Source organism: Eurypyga helias, unplaced genomic scaffold, assembly GCF_000690775.1.
Source record: "Eurypyga helias isolate BGI_N326 unplaced genomic scaffold, ASM69077v1 scaffold3105, whole genome shotgun sequence".
In the NCBI taxonomy this organism is placed as follows: Eukaryota; Metazoa; Chordata; class Aves; order Eurypygiformes; family Eurypygidae; genus Eurypyga; species Eurypyga helias.
This window is the reverse complement of record NW_010250665.1, coordinates 129081-150994: the sequence shown is the minus strand read 5'-3', so window position 1 is coordinate 150994 and position 21914 is coordinate 129081. Positions and strand designations below refer to the sequence as shown.

The 21914-nt window shown below is 37.5% G+C and overlaps 1 protein-coding gene across 1 annotated transcript in view; it reads left to right on the top strand.

The window, feature by feature from the left end:
• IQUB (IQ motif and ubiquitin domain containing) overlaps positions 1–21419 on the top strand; it is a 23155-nt gene extending 1736 nt beyond the window's left edge. Inside the window, 11 exon segments of the mRNA XM_010151740.1 lie at positions 1–45; positions 148–317; positions 564–725; positions 2206–2416; positions 6477–6652; positions 10806–10894; positions 10896–10959; positions 12388–12564; positions 13754–14002; positions 18720–18905; positions 21113–21419. Coding sequence (XP_010150042.1) covers positions 1–45; positions 148–317; positions 564–725; positions 2206–2416; positions 6477–6652; positions 10806–10894; positions 10896–10959; positions 12388–12564; positions 13754–14002; positions 18720–18905; positions 21113–21280 — 1697 coding nt within the window. The 3' untranslated portion in view covers positions 21281–21419.
• Positions 21420–21914: the final 495 nt, after the last annotated feature.

Genomic DNA, 21914 nt, shown 5'->3' with positions numbered 1-21914 from the left:
AGGATTACCACATGCCTGACATTCTAACTGTCAGGGTACAAACAGGTAATGCTGTTTTTAAACATGTATCAATATGTAATCATGCTGTAATCTGAATCTGTTACAAAAAGAAATAATATTTTGATCTTGGTACTTCCATTTTAACAGATTCTGATTCATTCCAAGATGTAGTTGTAAAAATTGAAAGACCTACCTATCGTAAACCATTTCTTGGTGGATTTAAGAACAGGATAACAGGAGTGGAATTTCATAATGCAGGATCACAAACGATACCCAAAAAACGACCTGACAAAGGAATTAGGTTATTTTGTAGGAAACACAGGTAATGGCTTTGCAGTGTCTTTTTAGAATGTTGGTTTTGCCAAATGGAATAGAACATTCACACAATTATTTCCTACAGGAATGAGGAAGTAGAACAGAAATAAGCATGCAATTGGAAGTATTTAGTGGATGAATATTGTTAGTCTTGTGATTTCTTGTTACAAATAGCTAATGTTGCCACTTATTGTAATGAGGAAAAAATATCTCTGTATATTTTTTTATAATCTGACATTCATTTTTTTCCCCAGACGGTTTTTGAAAAAAATAAGCCACAACAAACAAAAAATACAACATCAACACAGATGACTAAAACTGGGCTGTATGTGTCAAACAGGACTGACAAACTAATAAGTCCTGGAAAGTATCTTACAGCGGAAGAGTACCACAAACGTAGACTTGAAGCAGTAAGTTCTTACCTGTTTGAAACTGTCTGTAAAGAAAAGTATTACGAAGGTATCTGAATATCTAATGAGTGTTCAGAATGTTCAAAGAGTGAATTTAAAAGTGAACTGCAAAATGTCTGCTTAATTTTCACATTCTGTAATCTTTCAGATATGGAAGATATCTGCTCTGTGGTTTTTTTAGTGATATATGAGACCTTGCGATTTCTTAAATATTAAAAAAACATGTGAAGAAATTTTTGAAAACCACATATTCAGTGACTGCACACCCAACTGAACTACACCCAATATTATGCTAGGCAAGGCGCTTCCTTGTAAACACTCTAGTTATTAATTTGATTGTTTCAAATAGACAGTCTGAATCTAACTAAATGGAGAAACCGTTAGTTCCCCAGGTGTCTAAGTAGGATAATTGTATGGACACGTTTGTCAAGATGCTTTGAAATCTTCCGGGTAAAAGTTTTCTATAAGAACATTTTATTTGGTCAGCATCAGCTGACAGTGATACACATCTTGTAGAAGTGGATCCCAAATAGGTAACTGTTTCCTCAGGACTAACAATATGTTTTACTGTGATTGTTAGTGCCACTTACTGAAATCTGAAATACATCTATAGGTAATCTATCATGCACAGTAAAGAGACATCAGCTTGGTGTTGGTTCAAGTTGATGGATTCACACGGTGCAGTGTAGTTCCATATCGAAACACCAACTGAAGACGTATTCAAGAGAAATGTTAGGTTAAGGTATCTCTAGAGACAGTATAACTCTAATTAGTGTGGTTTTGTGCTTGATAGCCTTCGGGGCTGAACAATGTTTATAAGCTCACGGTATTGACCTGGCTAAGCTGCTTGTGGTGAAAGTGCTAACTCAGCTGGCAGAAGCTCAGGCTTGTGCAAAGTGCTCCCTCAGCATTCGACAGACATTTCCCTAGTCTTTAATAGCCACAGCTTTGAAAGGTTTCTTTTTTATGTTCTGTCATGCAGGGCTGGTAACTTGTTGATCAGCACACATGCAAAGTCAGTTGCATTTTATTTGCAGACAAGAAATCTGTCTAGAAATTTAAAAGAAAATTTTCAAACGTGTGTCTAGATTCCCAACCTAGAAACTATATAAGTTGATAGTAAAATGAGGACCTCGGCCTAAAAAGCGGAAGAGAAAATAATAAAAATAGCACATGGCAAAAGATGGTTTTTAAGGGGAGATTTGAAAAAGATAAATGTTTGTTGTAATTGCAGTTTATATTTTAAGTTGATTATTTGAACCTGGTTTCTCCAAGGTGGTCATTGGTTAAACTCCTGCAGTTACCTAAATAAGTAAGCATACTAGTGTTTAGACTAATAGTACATGACAGTTTAAGTTAGTTTGAGTACAAGACAAATCTTAGAAAATATAGTTAAGCAGCTAGAAAAAATAATGGTTAAGAATAAAGTATTATGCTGTTTTGGTTTAAATTCACAACTTTGGAATTGTATCACATATAGGTAATAGTATTACAGACACATTTCCGTCGCTGGCGTGCTATAAATGAGGTACAAAAACTGAGGGAAGAAAAGAGCTTAAGGCTGGCATGGGAGGCACAAGAAGAGTTACGGAGGGAAAAGGAGAAAGAAGAAAAACTGAGAAGGGAGCACGAACGAAGACTGAACCCTAAAACAAAAGAAGACTTTGAACTACTGTACCATGCTTTAGAATGTAAGTTTTTTCTTAAAAGGGTGCTCTTAAATCAGCAAAACAGTAGTTTAAAACAAACATATGGTTTTGATGTGTTCCTATAGATCCTTGGGTTTTGGTTTGTTGGTGGTTTGTGGTTTTTTTTATACTTACAGTGGTATTTCTTTCATTTTACAATAATTATTTGAATTTCATATATTACGAGAAGCAGAAAAAAGCGCCTTGACACTGTGTAAGCACTGTTCTGCCATAACTAAAACATCCCTGTGTTATCAACATCCAAAGCATAGCACCCTACAAGCTACCATGAAGAAGATGAACCCTATCCCAGCCAAAACCACTACAGCTTTTTAGGAAATAATCAGCTTGTAGAATGGTGGTATACAGAAGTTTTATTATTATTATTTTGATTCATCTCTAATGTTAAGGTCAGCTAGAGGATCAGAAACTGTGGTTTTGGATGAGCTACTTTAGTATTTTAATCATTAAAGATGCTGAAAATAATGCCATGAAGAAATTAGTGTTAAGATCCATCATTCATCATTTAATATAGGCGTTTTTAGAATGGATTAAATTTTGCCCAGAATTTTACAATCTATGACTGAGGTTATTTCTTTTTTCCTAGTCTTTTTCTACTGATGCTTTTTCTCCTTTCTAATTTATTCCATGTTTCGCAAAACTGTGTTGTCAAAATTTTAAAAATCCGTTAAGAAGCCCTACAGGGCATCCTGAAAGACTTACTTCTCCTGTTGGAGTGGATGGTGTCTAATACAGGGAAGCACCTCTAAACTTTCCTGGAAAAAACAGGTGAATACTGCAGATAATTGACCAAAAACCTTCCAGGAGAGTAATATAGAAAATGTAAAAAAAACCGTAGAGTGTGTCCTTTGGGAAAAATAAAAACAATAGGAAGCGGTGGACTTGTACCAGCATATGATGAAACAGCAAGAATTCTTTTAAAAATGTTTTCTTTTAAGCAAGATGCTTGCATTGTGACTTGTAACAACTCGTGTTTTCAAGGCTACAGTGCTTGCTTATGGTATAACTGTGGCAGTTAGGGCGTTATTGTCTCTATAGCAGAACTGGCCTAATGGTTTACCTGCCTCATGGCAAAGCCCCCTGACCTGCCTTAAACCATCTCAGCTATTTCTTCCATGGTAAACTGAGCATAAATTTGGTGGTGTGTGTTATTCATAGAGCTCGGGATCATGATCCATGAATTCCCAAGTTACATGCTAATCTTTTAATACTGTCATACTTTGTGTGGCATTGAACAAATCGCTTCGTCTGAATGTATAAATGACTTATAAATACTGCTTTTGTGACAAATGGAAAAATTATTGCTGGTGGTAAACTTCAGAATTTTGGGACTGATATCTTCAGGAGATTTGTGTTTTGTTAGGGGTTGTTTCCCCCACCCCCACTTTTTTTTCATAGAAGCAGCATTTCACTTCAAAAGAATCAAGCCCTTTTAAAGGTGTGTCTGACTAAGTAATGAAAAGCCAAGGTACTCAATCATTTCTTTCTTTCCACTTACAGCAAGTGCTACTACTCAGTATCTGGTTTTCTGCAATATTTTCTTTGAAAAACTGCTTCCTAGCTAATGTGCTGTCAAATCTAGAATCCACTTTCTTGGTTGTGGGTTTTTGTTTGGTTGGTTTTGGTTTTTGTTTTGTTTCATTAGGTGTGAAGAGTCTTATCTGCAACAGCAACAACAAAGCTAAATTGAAGTTGTGAATGAGTCCTGGAAATCCCAATATTTCTAGGTTTAAAGCTTATGGTTATATAAGTGTTTCTCTAGCTTAATTTAGTGTCATTGGATTTACAAATAATAAAACTTTCAGCTGTGTATGTTCAGGAATTTAATATCTAGGCAACCTGAAAAAGCATGTGCCACTTCAAACTTGAACAGAACAAACTCTAGTATTTGAAACGTATTTTTAACATTCTTTTAGAAATAATGGTCTAGTGTCAGTCTTTGTTTTGTTTTTGTTTACCAGGGTTGATTAGTTGCTTCTCTAGCATGACTTCTAGTCATGTTGTTTATTTTAATAGAGCTTAGTGTTTCTGGGAAGTTGGGTTTTTTTACCTGCATTTGAAACTACTTTTACATTCTTATAGTGTCAACAGTCTACACCAGCTAAATCACTGTGACAGTAATAGAATGAGACTATTGTCCTCCAGAGATATGTGAAGGTTATTGCTGCTGATCACAACAGGGGGATACTATTACAGGGTCAACCAGTACAAGCAATTTCTGTTGGTACAAAAACTTGCCTGTTGACTGTGTGGTGCAAATTAGATGTATCTATATATTCAGTGTGTCTGCATATAGAGATATTTATTATTTATTTGAAAAGTATGAACCATTTGTTTTATAAAAACTGGAATAAAAATGATAATGAGTAAAATCTCTGCCTGTAGAACAGATAATCTAAGAGGAATGGTTTTAACTTGGTTGTACGTATATGGTGAATCAGGAGGTGAGTATTGATAACTGGCAGCTTCTTCATTTCTGTATTCCTCACTGTACTTCTTAGCTCTAACTTTGAAGTTGCTGCCCCCTTCAGGCATATAAAGCTTCATGCAAATTAATTCTATACAGTGCTTTTGTTTGCTGAAATGGCTTTATTTAAAAATATATCTTTGGGTACTCAGAACTTGTCAGACAGCTGTCATATTAATACCAAGGCTTGGAGTGCCTAAGGAAATGAATCGAAATATTTTTAAATGGAAAACATAAGGTATTGTAGATAAGGAAGCCACAGGCAGAAAATAAACCTTCCTCCTTTCCCTCCTCCTGTCTCTAATCTTACCTGATACAGGATATTATAGGCTTTTTCAGCAAGTGGGCATCACATATTGGATTGGTTTCTTTTACACTGGACTTTGCTTTTGCATAGCTGCATATAACAATAACAACACTTTGAGAATTCAGGAATGTTGAAGTTTTGAATCTTAAAAAAATCCCTACAAAACTCCAGGGGTATTGGGAGTGGAGCTGACTCTTCAGAGAAGCCAAGAATTGTTACAATGTACGCCAAGGAAAACACCCTTCAGTAAACTCAGTTGGATTTTACCAACAGATTTCTGTTAGGACGTACAGTCCGTGTGTCAGCTCTTAGAGTCAAGAGAATGGGTACTGCAGAATATCCCGTGACAGACACATGTATGTACACCTCTGTATGTTTCTGTCATTAAGTAGTCCAGCTTCTAAGTGCAGAACGTTCCTGTGGTTGGGTGATTTTACCGTAAGAGTCAGAAGACCAGATTCCTCTACAGCATGTGCTGATTCACATGCTGCCTGTCGTTGTTATTTTGTGGTTTGCTTGCCACTTCCTTCCCCTTGAAGGATTCTGTTGTAGAAGAGGAAGGGGAGAGTAGAGCTATGACCGTCTGATTATTAATGCGCCTCCAACTGCCTTAAATGGCAAAAGATGATACCACTCAAATATTCAGTGTGAGACCTGGAGTGCTAAACATGACTGTCAGTCAATTTTATCTCAGTTTTGGAGGACTTCAGGTTTTACTCTTTATGCAGGGAGAAGCAGTAATATTCTCACTATTACTCAGTGAGTAAGTGCTCACTATATGAGCACTATTGGTACCACAGTAAAAAGCTGCCCTTAATCTGTTGTGAAGATCTGCATGGTATCTTTTCTTGAGATTTTGATGAGCAATTGTTTAAAAAGTCCCTATTGCTCATAGCTTTTGGAGCTGTTGGAGACTCAAACAGTTATTTTAGATGCAAAATTCTGAAGAAATCACTTCATCACACGTTTCCACAAGAGCTAAATTCTTTTTCTCACATAGAGCTCCTTTTTCTCCTAATCCATTTTAGAGTTTGGAGTACGAATTGGCAGTTTGGAATTGATATATACACACACACTCTCACAGAACATCTGTATAATTTACATTTGTTTCTGGGCCATTTTTTGTGTATTGAAAATATGCATATCAATCAGTTTCTTAACATGGAAACTGACTTCTAATGAAAATTATGTTATTTCTTAAATATGAAAGTAGAAATTTCGCTAGAAAATGTCTTGTAAGAAATGCCCAAAAATATTTGTGTCTGTAGTATGGAGGCAGGAGGAGACTGAACGGATTAACAGAACTCTTACTGGAGCAGAAAGAAAGGCAGCACTTTGTGGACTTCTGGAACAAGAAGCAAAGCTGATTGCTTCCATTGGGAGACACAAGCTAAATGCAGATGAGGAGAATCAGCAAAAAGCAATACTTCACTTTCTGGATAAGGTCAGTGATGTAATTTTAGGCTGTACATAAAGAATGCCAAAGTACAGGAACAGAAGAGACATCTGCAAACTTGTTGCCAATAGTAACATTTCTAGCTTTAGCAGTTAACCATGTGAATGATCATGTTATAAATATCCCAACTATATAGTTGTTCATGTCAATACAATTCACTAAAATTCTTTTCCAAACTGAGAATTTCTTAGCTGTGTGACTGATTGAAGGACTTAAAGGGCATCATTAAATTTGTCACCTGAGACTTATCATAGACACAGGTAGTTGTGCATATGCAGTATAAAACCCCATAGTATTGTGTGGATGAATTTTGTATTCTGTAACTCTTTTGCATTAAGAATGTGTTTCTGATGGCACTGTTAACAGCATTAAAGGCTCAAATTCTAACAATTCAGAATGGTTAATTTGAGGTTATAAAACATTGGGATATTTCTGATGGCACTGTTAACAGCATTAAAGGCTCAAATTCTAACAATTCAGAATGGTTAATTTGAATGGTTAATTTGGTTATAAAACATTGAGATATCACATACTATTCTGTATTTCGTATTGTATGCATTATAGTGATGTATGAATTCATGCATGAAACTATGCTTTTTCCTAAACTGTTTTGAAACTTAAGAAATTATTAGCCTATTAGCTTCTCTTTCAAAAATACTCAGTTTCACTAATCAAAACTGATGGCTAAGTGACTTTCCCTCCGATATGTTCTGTCCATTGCTCTCTGTAGTGAAAAGTTTGCTACTGCATTTAAACTTAAATGCAAACATTTCAGCAAGTATTTGTAAAATTAAACTTTAACCCCGCAGAATGGATAAATTGATTCCCCCCCCCGATAGTATCATAGAATGGTTTGGGTTGGAAGGAACCTTAAAGATCACCTAGTTCCAAGCCCCCTGCCATGGGCAGGGACACCTTCCACTCAAAGCCTCATCCAGCCTGGCCTTGAAGACATCCAGGGATGGGGCATCCACAGCTTCTCTGGGCAACCTGTTCCAGTGCCTCACCACCCTCTCCGTGAAGAATTTCTTCCTGGTAACTCATCTAAATCTCCCCACTTCCAGTTTAAACCTGTTACATCTTGTCCTGTCACTACAGGCCCTTGTAAAAAGTCCCCCCCAGCTTCCTTGTAGCCCCTTCAGGTACTGGAAGGCTGCAATAAGGTCTCCCCGGAGCCTTCTCTTCTCCAGGCTGAAGAAGTCCAACTCTCTCAGCCTGTCCCCATAGCAGAGGTGCTCCAGCCCTCTGAGCATCTTCGTGGCCTCCTCTGGACTCGTTCCAACCGCTCTATATCCTTCTTATCCTGGGGATTCCACAGCTGGATGCAGTACTCCAGGTGGGGGTCTCACAAGAGCAGAGCAGAGGGGGAGAATCCCTTCCCTCGACCTGCTGGCCACGCTTCTCTGGATACAGCCCAGATTCACATCTGAAGATTACAAGCATTTCACTTTGCTGCAACAGCAGATGTGATATGAAACTTGCTCCATGGAAACTTTCATTCCCTTCTTTCGTGCTCTAAGTGTGCACATCCTCATGCATGCATGCTTTTCAATGGTTGCTACTGGTGGTGTGTGCACTTGATTCTAGGAGGTTATTTTTACACTGAGCTCATTGGTTAAGCTTTTATACAACAATAATATTTTCTTAAAGGAATTTGTGTAATTATTAACTATTGTTCAGTTCATACCTTTCACGCTTTGAGCTATTTCTCTGCCCATCTTATGGATTTTTTTTATATTTTTTTTTTTACCTTTTTCTCTCTGTGTCTGTGGTGGTGGTGCATTTCTCTCCTCAGGTGCTTTTTTTCTGCTTTCATACATTGGCAACAGAGTGCAGTTATAGTAGTCTTGCTCTCTGAAGTAATATAGATAATGAGATTATTGTAAATTCCATAGCACTACCAGCAGTTGAAAAGGCAAGAAAATGCTGGCAAAAGTCAGGAAGTTTTACTTTTCTCACATCAGTCTTGAATACATCAAAATACTCCTGACATCAGAGAGCTTGTGATTCTCTCCCAAAACCTGTAAATCTTCATATTGATGACCTCTGTATTTTATGGGGTTTTTTTCAGTAAAAAGCTGCATATTTATTTTCTTTTAAAATAATTTTATTTTATATAATGCTTAGTTATGATGAGGCAGGAAGAAAAATTACAGAAGTTACAGAAATGATATCTTGCTTTGAATAATTTAGACATTATCATAATAGAGTTGGTATGTATGAAGGGTCATTAGAGTGAAATACCAAGACTGCTAGCTCCTATATGGGTTGTGCAAATTTATCAGAACTACCTAGTTTTAATAACCATTTCCTAGGGCAAACTCTTCCCATTGACTCTCCTTAGCATAAGCAAATCACCTTTCTGTCTTATAGTAAGTGATTTCATTGGAGAGGATCAAATTTAGGTACTGCATAATCTACTGTATGGAAAAGAGTGATTTTTCTCAGTCTACCCTACAAAGGAGCTGCAGCTTGATACAGCTTGTAAGTTGGTTGAGGTTTTTTGGGTTTTGGTTTGTTTGTTTTAACTTCTAGTACTGTACAAAGATAGTGAAACAAAGTCATGAAGTTACAGTAGAATGCTCCCTTTTTATGACAGAAAATCACCTCATTTCAGTTTTGCAGAAGCTCAAAGATTTCACTAAGGAATTAAGAGTCTTATTTTTTATTTTGGCTCTGAGTTGTGACCTCTGATTAACAATACCTCCTTTAATTAGAGTTCCACCCCCACTGATATCATTATTAAATGTCAGTTATTCAGTGTTAAATCCTTTTTTCAATTATTTTGTCTTTCTCTTCCTTACCTAACTCTATAATTTATTTATTTAAAAGTGAGGGAAGCTGTATTTTTGTTATTGTAGTGACTAATCATGTCTGTTCTAGCTGTTTGATATTTTTAGCATTTTTATGACTTATCTCCATAGCAAGCTTGTATATTTGGTCAAAATAATGATTACGTCAATGCTGGGGTCATATCCAGAAAGCTACTTGGCATTTGAACACTGCATGAAGTGTTGCTGTAATTAACTCGCACTGAGATTGCAAAGTGATGTTCACAAGTGTTTATGAACACTCATGTTCTAAATACAGTGAAAAACAATAATTCATACACAGAATGGGGTTCCAAAGAGCTGCCCCAGTGTATGATTAAGGAAAGGGGCTGGAGTTAGTAATGATGCGGAGAGGGTTTTGAATACTAGTTTTCTATTCATAGAATCACAGAATGGTTTGGGTTGGAAGGGACCTTAAAGATCATCTAGTTCCAACTCCCCTGCCATGGGCAGGGACACCTTCCACTAGACCAGGTTGCTCAAAGCCTCATCCAGCCTGGCCTTGAAGACAGCCAGGGATGGGGCATCCACAGCTTCTCTGGGCAACCTGTTCCAGTGCCTCACCACCCTCTCTGTGAAGAACTATTGTATTTAGATACTGACCCCCACAGTGAACCAACCCCCTATGTAACAGTGTGGTTTGCAACCAAAACCAATCCTCTATGTACCTTCTCAGTGTCTATAGAAGTTAAAGATGTGAAAACAGACAATTGAAGTAGCAGGCATATGGTGTGTGGTTAAGTTAGCAAACAAGAAGCTAGCTGAAGTATCCGATAAGCTGTAAACCCATACTTTGCCTTAGTCGGCTTTAACAAAGTCTGTGCATTCTCTCTGTCTGTACAGCCAGCATAAATTGAACAGTTCCCTGGAGATATTTTGTACTGCAGTAGACTCTGAGGCCTTAAATTTGAAATCTTTACACAGTCAACAGTCCAATTGATTTTTACTGATAGTTTAGAGGGATTTATGACTGCAAGATGAAATACAGAGCAAATGTATTCTAACGCTACTGTCAGTAAATTTGCTTTAAAGAAGTAGAGCATATCCCTGTAGGAGAATATTATTTACTTTTAATATACTGTAAGTCAAAATTTTCATGACCTGCAACTTTAAACAAAGTGTGCAATTGAATATTTGCTCTGGTGGAAAAGGTACTGTATAAATACCGACGACAGAATTAGCCTTTTGCATTAGTCAGGCATTCATGTTAACTCCCTGTTTGCTCTGGTGAAACCTGATGTAACGTAATGCACTTGTTCAGCTGTTGATCAGATTATAGTAGCTCAGAGGTATACAAATTGTTTCTGAAGTGTGCGCAGCCCAAGAGATGGAAAGCGTATGATGGAAGAATCACCGAAATGGATACACAGTACACACTCCGCGCCAAAGAACTATTTGAATAGGAATGACATCCCAAAAGATGGGAGAATAGATGTACTGTTAACGCTGAGGCATACAGTGAAGGTATGTTTTATTTTTCTATTTACATTTAGCTTGAAGTTGTACTTCCCAAAGATACGGTGACTTAATTATGTTGACACATAAGCAGTGCTTCTTCTGGCAAACAGGTGCCAGGATGATGAGCTGGCAGCAAGGGAAAGCCTAGCGAACCACCTGGTGTGACAGTGTAATTTACATTCTGTATATACTTAAATTCATATCTCACCGTAGGATGTGCACATATTTCTTCAGGTTGTGTTAGAATTTTAACCCCATGGTTTTAGACTTCTTTGTATATTAATACATAATGCAATTCTAGTACAATTCTACCTTAATATTTATAGTAACGATGAAAGCCATATCAGACATGTAAGTGGCTATTGCTATGTTTTTCCTCAGTTCTTCGAAATGTCTGATTAGAAGTCTCTCTCTGTTGGTTTGGGTTACCAGTTTTATGGCTGGCAAATATGGTTTTTATTTGTTTTTTCTTTGACCCTCACTCCCCACCCCCACTGCTGCCACCAGTGTATCCAGTGTATTAGAAGCCGGATGCACTTCTTTTAGTCTTTCATATTTGTTCTTAAAAACTTATTTATTCATGTACAAAATTAATAATCTGTGTTTCAAGGTACTTTCAGGATGGTACTGTTGATGTCAGACTAGAATAGATAGAATGCTGCTTCCTGCTGCTTCCAACAAACATCTTGCTGTTTGCTTTGGTGGTACCAGAATTTGACCTCAAGCCAGCATAGCACTGAGACCATTGATGGCTTATGAACTGCCCATCTTAACACAAGTCACTATTGCTGTAGTGAATAAATTCTGGAATTTCTGTAAATTAGCACTTTATTCCTGCTGTGAAAACATTCAACTTACTCACCTCTTGTCTCTTTCTGGAGAATCTCCCACTAAGCATTTGAAATATTGAAATGCCTAATTTCCAAGCATACTCATAAAGTCTCCCATGCCTTTTGTACGTTTTTTTTTGTTTGTTTGTTTGTTTTTTGGGGGGGGGTTGGGGTGGGTGTTTTGGGTTCTTTTAGCCATTTGCTGTGTATATACATCACACCTACTATCACACAGCCAAAGGAAGCTCCTTAGGGACATTATTTCTTAGGGTTTTTGGAGAATGAAAACTTTGCATGTGTTCTCTGCCTAGCTTTTTTTAATGCTTCCATGTTTACAGTTCCTCACAGCTTTATGTACAGGCCCCTTAAAGCAGGATCTGTAAGCATTCTCAATTTTTAGTTCTTTACATCAATTTTCTTGGAGGTTGTTTTCCTAAGACACTAAGGAGTTCTTACATGAACATGTTCTTACATGAACATGCAGGGGTATGTATGATGATTAACAAATAATCTATAATTCGCTTTCATATCTGCATCAGAACTTGTTTGTTTGTTCCTTATTGTTGTGGAGTTTGTTTTCCTTTTTCTTTATGTTTTCTTTCAGGAACATGAATGTAAATTAACACAGGAAATAGTGGAATTAATTGACAGGGAAGTTGATCTTATGTCGAGAGAGGTGAAAGAATGCAACTTAGAAGGACTGAGAAAAAGAATTTGTACATTATTTCTTCAGTATATTAAAACTCCAAAGTTTAACCCTGAAGTTGCTCAGATACTTAAGGTATTGTTCCTGTTTTGCAGTCTGACATGGTGGCCATCGAACTAAGGATGCTGGAGAAGGGGAAAACAATGAAAACTTTTTAATTTTACATTTTATTGTAGAAGTTCTGGAGGAGCTCCTCAAGAAGTAAAATGTAGCAAGTTACACAGGCTTCACACACATAACCTTATATAGCAATATAGGAAGCATGGAGCATAGACATGGTTATAAGAACCTGAAAAGTGGCTGGGAGCACTGCGTCTATCAGAAAAAGATTCCTCTTGCATGGTTGATGGTATCTCAGGAGTAGAGAATCTGTCAGTAAATATTACTGGGATTTAGCACCAGCTAACAGTTATTTTACACTAAGTTTATGAACAGAGTTACCTAGATGTGTCATAGCAGAGACTAGAGATGAGACATGTTTGTCTTCTGTAGCTTTTGGTTAACTGTACCTTGACGAAGGCTGAATTCCACCTGTATTTTTATTTAAATCTTGTAACCTTCTGTAGACCATAAAAAAAGATGGCAGTTCATCAGCAGACAGTCAAAGTGACCAAATCCTCAGGGTACTTTCAAAAAAGGGCAGATGACTACAATAGATAGTTGGATTATCAGACTACTCAAACTACCCTGTTAAAGACTTGGGCCCTCTGCACAGACTACACTATTCTTTCCAAAAATCCATCAAGCGATATGAGGTTAAAGAGGTCATTAGCATATTTAATTATATTCCCCTACATTGCTTTTGGACATGTGGCTCTGATGATTTTATATTAGGCCAAAATAGTAATATGCCAATAATCTCAGGGTTTTATCTTTGACATAAAGGGCAGATTCCGTGTGAAAAATTAAATGCAGAAGAATCAGTTTCTCTTTTCTCTGTGGTGTCATCTTTCCAGAATGGCTGACAATCTGCATACATTAAAGAGCCAGCAAGAGCGCTGGAGCATGATGTCTAGGATCTTTGTATATCTTAAAAATGAGTTGACTGATTTGAATGGCTTTTGGTCTTCTATTTAAAAATAAAGTAAAAAAAACCCCACAAACACACAAACTATTGGTTATTTAAAAATAAATATTACCAGATTTTACATGTTAGAATACTTGCATGAATATATGTAAAATATATTCCGATAGAGTTAGTGACACACAAGTAACACAAAGATACGTTATGGTAAATTAACTTTTTTTTTTTAACATCTTTTAGGTTCCACCAGATCCCTTAAAGCTTTATAAAAATGTTAACTTCTGTCACAGTTGCGAAAATTACTTATCATCTACTGAGTTTCCTGTTCCTGCTAATTCCCGCACCATTGGCAGATGTCGCTTGTGTTGCAAGCTTGATAATGAGGCTCGGCGGCGAGCAGCATTTTTGAAGTACAAACTTATACTAGAAAATCTCAGAAAATCTGAAGCTGATTACCAGGATGATGCTAAAATCGTTTTCTTAGTTCAGGTACTGTCTGAAAGAGCATTGCTAATAACTGAAACCAGTGGCTTTGGCTATAATTTTTCCTTTATGGCTGTTGACAGGTGGAGAAATAGGGTAAAAGCTACAAAAACTTCTTCCTGTGATATGGAATGTTCCATACCATAAAGAAGCAGCACTTAAGCTCTTGAAGTATAGCTGTACTTTCTAAAGTGTTTACAAGCTATACATTAAAAGAAGGTAGAAGTCTGGCTGACAGGTAAATGAATCAGATGATCCAAATTCTTCTTCTGGTTCTGCTATGGCCATCCTGTTGCTTAAACCTTTCTTTAAAGATACTGGCATCATCTGTAAAGAGAGATTAATGTTTTGCGACTATAATATTGTTCAGGACATAATGCTAGAAAAAGATTTTGAGCCCCATTATATGAACTGTTTTAGTAATGCAAGTAAATTGTTTCATTTTCTCAGTAGGAAAAAAAATAGACACCGAGGTTCTGACACTCCTATTTCAGTGAAATATCTGTATAGTTGGAAGTTTTACTGCTTTGTACTTATTAGAAGAAGGATTCACTAGATAATTTAGTGTTCTAATTTTTTTACCATCATCTGTAATCTTCTGCAATATTACCAAGTAGCTAATGTTTCTTAATAATCATTACTGAAACAACTCAGTCAAAGAACTTCTTGCCTCTGTCTTCAGCAAATTCTCTCTTTTAGTTGTTATTACTTACTTTGTCAACAAAGGAATTTGACATCCACTGGGAAAGTTTTAAACCTAAGGTAATTACTAAGTGTAATTTATTGAAAACATGAAACTGCTGATATTTATTTGAACTTTCTGAGAATTAGTAATAAAAACGTCTGCAGCATCAACATTCAAAGAACAGTTTTTGAACTGTATTGTGTAGTATGTCTGAAACGATAACCAAGCAAACAAAAGCCAGTCATCAATATCCCACTGCTACCAAAACATACCATGCTGTGGTTTAGCATTTTGCCGGTGGCAGATGCCAAAAGGAAGACTGGGATTCTTTAATTATCATGCTTGTGTTAAGAAATATTATCAAAGGACCTGGATTTTGTAGATGTTGTTCATCCATATTGGTTTTCACTTAAGCTGAAAAGTTTTTTTGTCTGTGTCTAACTTAATTTATCTTAATATGTAAACATCCTCCAAAAACTTTTGGACCTCTCTCACACCACATCACTTGTGATGGCTAGTGGCCATTAATGCACTGAAATACAGAATAGACTATTTCAGTTGGAAGGGACCTAAAATGATCATCTAGTCCAACTGCCTGAGCAATTCAGGGCTGACCAAAAGCTAAAGCATGTTGTTTAAGATGCATATGGACAATGCCCATAACACTGACAGGTTTGGGACATCAACCACCTCTCTAGGAAGCCTGTTCCAGTGCTTGACCATCCCCATGGTAAAGAAATGCTTCCTAACATCCAGTCTAAACCTCCCTGGCACAGCTTTGAACCATTCCCACACATCCTACCATTGGATACCAGGGAGAAGAGATTAGCACCTCCCTCTCCCCTCCTCAGGAAGCTGAAGAGAGCAATGAGGTTGCCTCTCAACCTCATTTTCTTCAAACTGGACAAGCCCAAAGTCTTCAGCCACTCTTCATAGGATGTTTCTTCAGCCCTTTCACCAGCTTTGTTGCCTCCTTCTGTCTGGTAAACGCCAAGATGAAACAGTGAAAAAGAGTTTGGGTGGCACTTAGATGCCTTGGACCAGGGGTAACACTGACAGAAATCCCGTAGGAGTCGGTTTGCCCTCTTGGCTGTCAGGGCACACTGCTGACTCATATTCAGCCTCCTCTGGACCAGCACCCCCAAGTTCCCTTTCTGCAGGGCTGCTTTTCAGCCACTCCTCTCACAGTTTATAGTTGTGCCTGGTGTTACGCTGTCCTCGGTGCAGAATCCAGCATTTGGAGTTCTTAAACTGCATCCCATTAACCACAGCCCAATGCTCCAATCTATCTAGATCCCTCTGCAAGGCATCTTGTCCTTCAAGAGAGTCAACAGCACCTCCCAGTTTGGTATCATAAGCAAACTTGCTAATGGTGCATTCAGTTCCTGCATCCAGATGGTTGGTCAATACATTGAACAGAACTGGCCCTGGAATTGAATCGTGAGGAGCAGCAATGGTGATTGGTCACCAGCCAGGTGTAGCCCCATTCCCTACAACCCTTTGAGCTCTGCCCTTCGGCCAGTTCTTCACCCAGTGCACTATGAACCTGCTCATCTCACAGTTGGACAACTTGTCCAGGAGGATGCTGTGAGGGACAGTATCAAAAGCCTTACTAAAATCGAGAAAAACTACATCCCCCACCTTCCCTTCCTCCACTAGGCAGGTGACCTTATCGAGGAAGGGTATCAAATGAGTTCAACACTGTATAAATATGCTCGTGCCGCTTGTGGCATCTTTTTGCTGCGTTTTTAATCACCTGACCATGCTTTTTGAGGGTGGAAGGCTTTCAAAGAAGCTGTTAAATAGGGGAACCAGGTACTTAATGAGATCTCACTATGTAGGCAGGCTTTCTTTACTGAATAGGAACAATCTTTTTCCTGCCAGAGTGTTTTTACTTCCTTCATACTGGTATTGTAACTTCCTGAGTAAATCTGAGTGGTTTTGCACTGCCTGTTTATAGACTTAAAATATTTCTTGAAAGCCTGGATGAACTGCTATTTGATACTGCTGTAATAGCTACTCAGTGGGACCTCTAATTTGAACACAGCTGTATTTTTTCATAAGTTTTGGAATTCTAATATTGTCTCTCAAAATTTCAAGTTAGAGGTATGACTGCTTCTTAGCTGCTGACACCGAAAGCCCTCACATGCAGTTCTCTTTGTGGTTGTTGTGCAACTACACTGCAACATCTCTAGATGTTGTGTCATATTCATCCGAATGAACTTCAAGTTCTTCTCTTTAGGGTTGTAAATATTGAAACAACAGAGGTTTGTATCTTAAATCACTAATTCACTTGTTTCCCCCTCCTCCCCCCCCCCCCCCCAACATTTCCTTAAATTATTAATTTTTTTCCGAGCTACTTGATTTTTTTTCCTTCCACTCCCCACACCTTCTGCCCCCTAATCCACTTAAGCCTAATTTCAAATTAATTAACTGTAAAATTTCACAGTGAAATGCATGCCTACCTTTAGAAAGTGCAGAAGTCTCTTCAATCAAACTCTTTCCTGTAATCAGGGAAGTTTTAACACAGAACAAGCTTTTGTCTGTTTTTCAGGCAGCTAAGAATGTAATCCAGGGAAAGGGAAGAGTCAAATTATGGATATTTTGATATGGGCCCATCTACCTCAGTATAGATATTTGCTAGTTTGGGTAACTTTTGAGATGTGTGGCTTAGCACAGAAATAGTAGTACTTGCTAGTATAGTTGCAAATTTCTGGCTTCTAAGAAAAAGATACAATAGTTATTTAAAATTTTGTGAAAAGAAGCGAACACTGAAAACAGAAGCCAGTTAGCAAAACCTGATAAGGGAGGCCCTGTAGGACCAGATTGTAGGAGTGCTACTATATTCCTGGAATCAGTAGGCACAGATTTGTTACCAGTGGAGGTTCTAAGCCCAGCTTTTGTCTTACATTTTCCCTGGCAAGAAATTACATGGGATTCTGGATTTTGGAAGCAAGGTTGATGAGAGTACATGAGGCTGCATTTCACTGAAAGTCGGTCTTGGTATAATTGCATTTATTCTTTGTCAGGAATTTAATAAGTAACATGCAAACACCATTATTTGATGAATTAAGTCAAGATTTCTTTTTAGAGAAACTAATTTTCTTCAAACAGCTACCTTGGAGGAAAACCTATTTAAGAATCTGGAACTTTCCTTAGTTTACAGAACTTATCCTGTAGATAAAGATCTTCTAATAATTTTCTAATCTTCTAATACAGGGAAAAATATTAATGGAGAGTGACAGAAAAACTTGCCAAACTTCAGTGGTAACTACCACCCTTTTTAAGTACACTTAAAGGCCTTTCTGTACTAGAGAACCTTTACAAATACACCTTCTTTTTTTTTTTTTTTTTTTTAATATTGTGGCATAGCTATCTGATCTTATAATCTCATTTGGTAAAATGAACAACAGTATCATGAGCACAATAAAATCTCCATGTGTCAAAGGCAGAGTGAGGGGAAGGAAAGAAAGCAGGCAGTGATTTGGGGTCTGTCACAGGCGGAAGTTTTTCTTGTCCTAATTGCCCACATTTTCCAGGACAGTTTATTCAATTATATGTAAACTTTAAGTAATTTAGTAGAGCAATAACTCATTTATTGGATAACATCAATTCTGAATCTAAGAATGAAATGGTAAAGTCATCTCAGTAATGACAGGGATGTATTATTTTTAGCCAAAAAGGTCTGAACTGGCTTAGGCATGCTACATGGGGAAAAAAACCATGAGATTTAAGAAGCTTTATAAGAGCAGTTCAACAATCAGGATGTCAATAGAAGACAGGAATTGTCATTGGCAGAGACAATCAAAGTAAGAATGTAGTGTTTTAGAGATGATACAAGAAAAATGCCGTTAATAATTGCCATACAGTGCTAAAGGAAGATGTGTGTGTCTAGACATTCTTTAACTAAGTGATTATATGACATATGCATAGAAAAATTTTTTACTCAAAGCTTGATGTGGATTCCTATATGGTTACAGTGCTTTTGTTGTAGAATGAAACATGTTCCTTGATTCTTAACACTGTTTTTCATTTCAGCATCAAGATCTGCAGTACATGATTGAGAACATATGGGGCTGCCAGTCAGCTCTCAGTGCCTGCAGTGACCTCTATGATTTGGTTATGGTCAGATGGGATAAGCACCATGAGTGGTCTCCATGGAACACTATTCTCCTCACTAAAGATGAGGCAGATGCACATCTTAAGCTCTGTAACCTTCAGAAGGTAAAATTTGTTGGGCTTAATTTTTTTACGATAGTTATGTTTGAATAGAATCCTGTGACTAATGATGTTTGGCCAAATTTAGTTCCTACATTCATCCATGTTTTAATTGGCCCATTGTGACTATTTAAATGATTGCATTGGTACTATTAAATAAAACAGGTGCGAGTCAGAGGGCAGCAGGCATAGTACAGCTCACACCCGTGTACCTAAACTCTGGTCCTGATTCTCTCTCCCCAAATACAAGAAGCTAAGTGGCCTCATCCATGCTGCCTACTGAGAACCCTGCCATGTGAATTCTATTCCTTCAGCTGAGATCAGACAAGAGCTGGCCTGGATGAAAAACATATTAAAGACTGACCATAAATACTGTGACAATTGTGTGCCTGTGCTCTTGCATATGTTCTGTCCTCATTACTTTCTGGTCTCACAATTTTATCCTCAAGTGACAGAATAGCTCTTTGTCTAGAACTGAATCATTTGTCATAATAAAATTAATCTCAGTTTACTTTCTTCCATAGATGTATTTTAAATACTTCTGGCAATGTAATCTTATAGTTTGCAATAAAACCATAATTGCTGTTCTGAGTTAAAAAACTTAATTTGTTAAAGAAGTCAGTGAAACTGTATTTTTGCACCACTCCTCCCAAACTCCATATCAAAACATGACAGACTGGTAAATACCTCATTCCACCAGACATCATGTGGTAGAGTATTTAGTTTTCTAAGGCGTAGGAAAATCCTGTGAGCTGTGTTTGTCCTGCAATTAGTAATGGATTATTAAGCCTCTCACCTCCAGGTTATTGATTTATGTAAGTAGTGAACTAAGGTCGTTGTTGTATGGTGTCCTTTTGTTCAGGGTGTTCTTAATTCAATTTCTAACTCGGCGTGTGTGCATCACAAATGCAACTTCTGCTGTTACGCATTGCCCATCTTCTGGAAGTCTTAAGGTGATGTGATAATTAAGCGACAGAGCAAATGAATTGCTCTCTTAATGCAAGGTTTGCTTTGGGGACTAAATATCAGTTAGGGAATTCTAAAGGTAAAGGAAATTCTGCTATCTATGATATTTTTGTCTGTGTGCACCCAGCTTGTGTCTTCAAGCAGACACATGTTTATGTCAGCATTAACTTTAAGAAGTAAAATCAATTTCAAGATGGAAATTCCTTTACTGGCTCCTCTGTCTCACTCTGAGTCAACGAGTCAACAAGGCTGCTCAGGTAGTCTGAATGTAGTGATGCTTCTCCACATCCATAAATTTATGTTACTAGCATTATGGCAGGCAATGATTCTGACAATGCACTTACCTGGTTTAACTTTATAAGTCTGGATGCCATAGTAAAGGAGATGCCCTTAACTTAATTAGGTCCAGAGCTTTAGGGGAGGTTAGGGCATTATGCAGAAGAGCAACAGGAAAGGTATGCAAACCTACCTAAAAATCATAAGGTGTTTTCATCTAGCTCTTGTTGAAAAAATGGAAGTGGACCAGCTATAGCAAGGAGTCACCTTCTTCACTGGTAATGGCCAAAACTTTGTTTCAACAAAAAAAAGAATGTGAAATGAAGAAAATGTGGCAAAGTTAGAATGTCGTAAGTTGTATCATTCACTGAAACAAAAGAAGGCCTCTCAAGTACTTCCTTTAATAGCAGTTACTCATAACAATGACTGTAGCAATAGCAAAGGGTTTTTCCAACTAAATATTCTGGTCACTATTTACATCATTTGAACTAGTACTGATGACTAGAAATTTAGGAAAATGTTGCCAGTGAACACAAAGACTGACTGAAAAGCTGCAAAATGCTTGCTGCCATGACTGTTTGTAAATAAATACTCTGATTCTTATCAAGGAAATTTCCTATAGTCATCACCTTACAAATGTTGATACTTAAGCATTGCCTTTTTTAATTTTCAGAGGTAAGTACAAATGTCCTTACCTGAAAAGAACTATATCAGTTTTACCTTGAATGGATAAAAGAATGCCAGCAGTTTTTCTGTTTTTAAAAGGTGACTACTATTTCACAAGGAGTGGTTAGTAATGTGGGCCATAAGGTAGCAGCATAGAACTACAAAATGTTTCATTCTGTATCATATACGAGTAAATTATCTGGCTTAATTTACTAAAAGGTGACTGTTTATACTGTCTAAAATATGAAGCAACATGTAGATTGCTCATTGCATTTAATGGAATTTGGATTTTTTTTTTCTTTCAGGCTTATGAAGCAGCATTTATTCACAGAATAAAACATAAGCATATCCGGGCAAAAAACTACTTTGCTCAGATTCCAGGAATGGCTTCATTTTTGCATGGGAGTGACAATCACGCTAAGGCAAATGAATTTTTAACAGCTGTGCCTATTCCTACTGGCACAAAACCATAACTCTTAGGCAAAGTTAACTGAAGCTAAAGAAGTTAACTGAATTATTGATTAATACAGTTTCCTTTTTTTCAAAGAAATGCACTTTTTCATCAATACCTTAATTGTATTACACATATCAAAATAAACTTCTGAGGATAAAATAATTTGATCCAACCAGTAAATATAACTGCATTTCATGTCTTATAACCTCATTATTTAAAAAGTAAGATATTGTCACTGAGCTGTATTGGGTTTCCATGGCAAGGTTTTGGAAGTGGGGGTGCTGCAGGGGTGGCCTCTGTGAGAAGCTACTAGAAGCCTCCCCTATGTCTGATAGAGCCAATGCCAGCCAGCTCCAAGATGGACTCACTACTGGCCAAGGCTGAGCCCAACAGTGATGGTGGTAGTGCCTCTGGGATAACATGTTTGAGAAAGAGGGAAAAAAAATGGAGAGAGGAGATTTGAGCCAATCCCAGCCAGCTCCAAGATGGACTCACTACTGGCCAAGGCTGAGCCCAACAGTGATGGTGGTAGTGCCTCTGGGATAACATGTTTGAGAAAGAGGGAAAAAAAATGGAGAGAGGAGATTTTGCAGCTGAGAAGGAGAGCAAGATATGAGGGAGAGAACTTTGCAGACACCCAGGTCAGTGGAGAA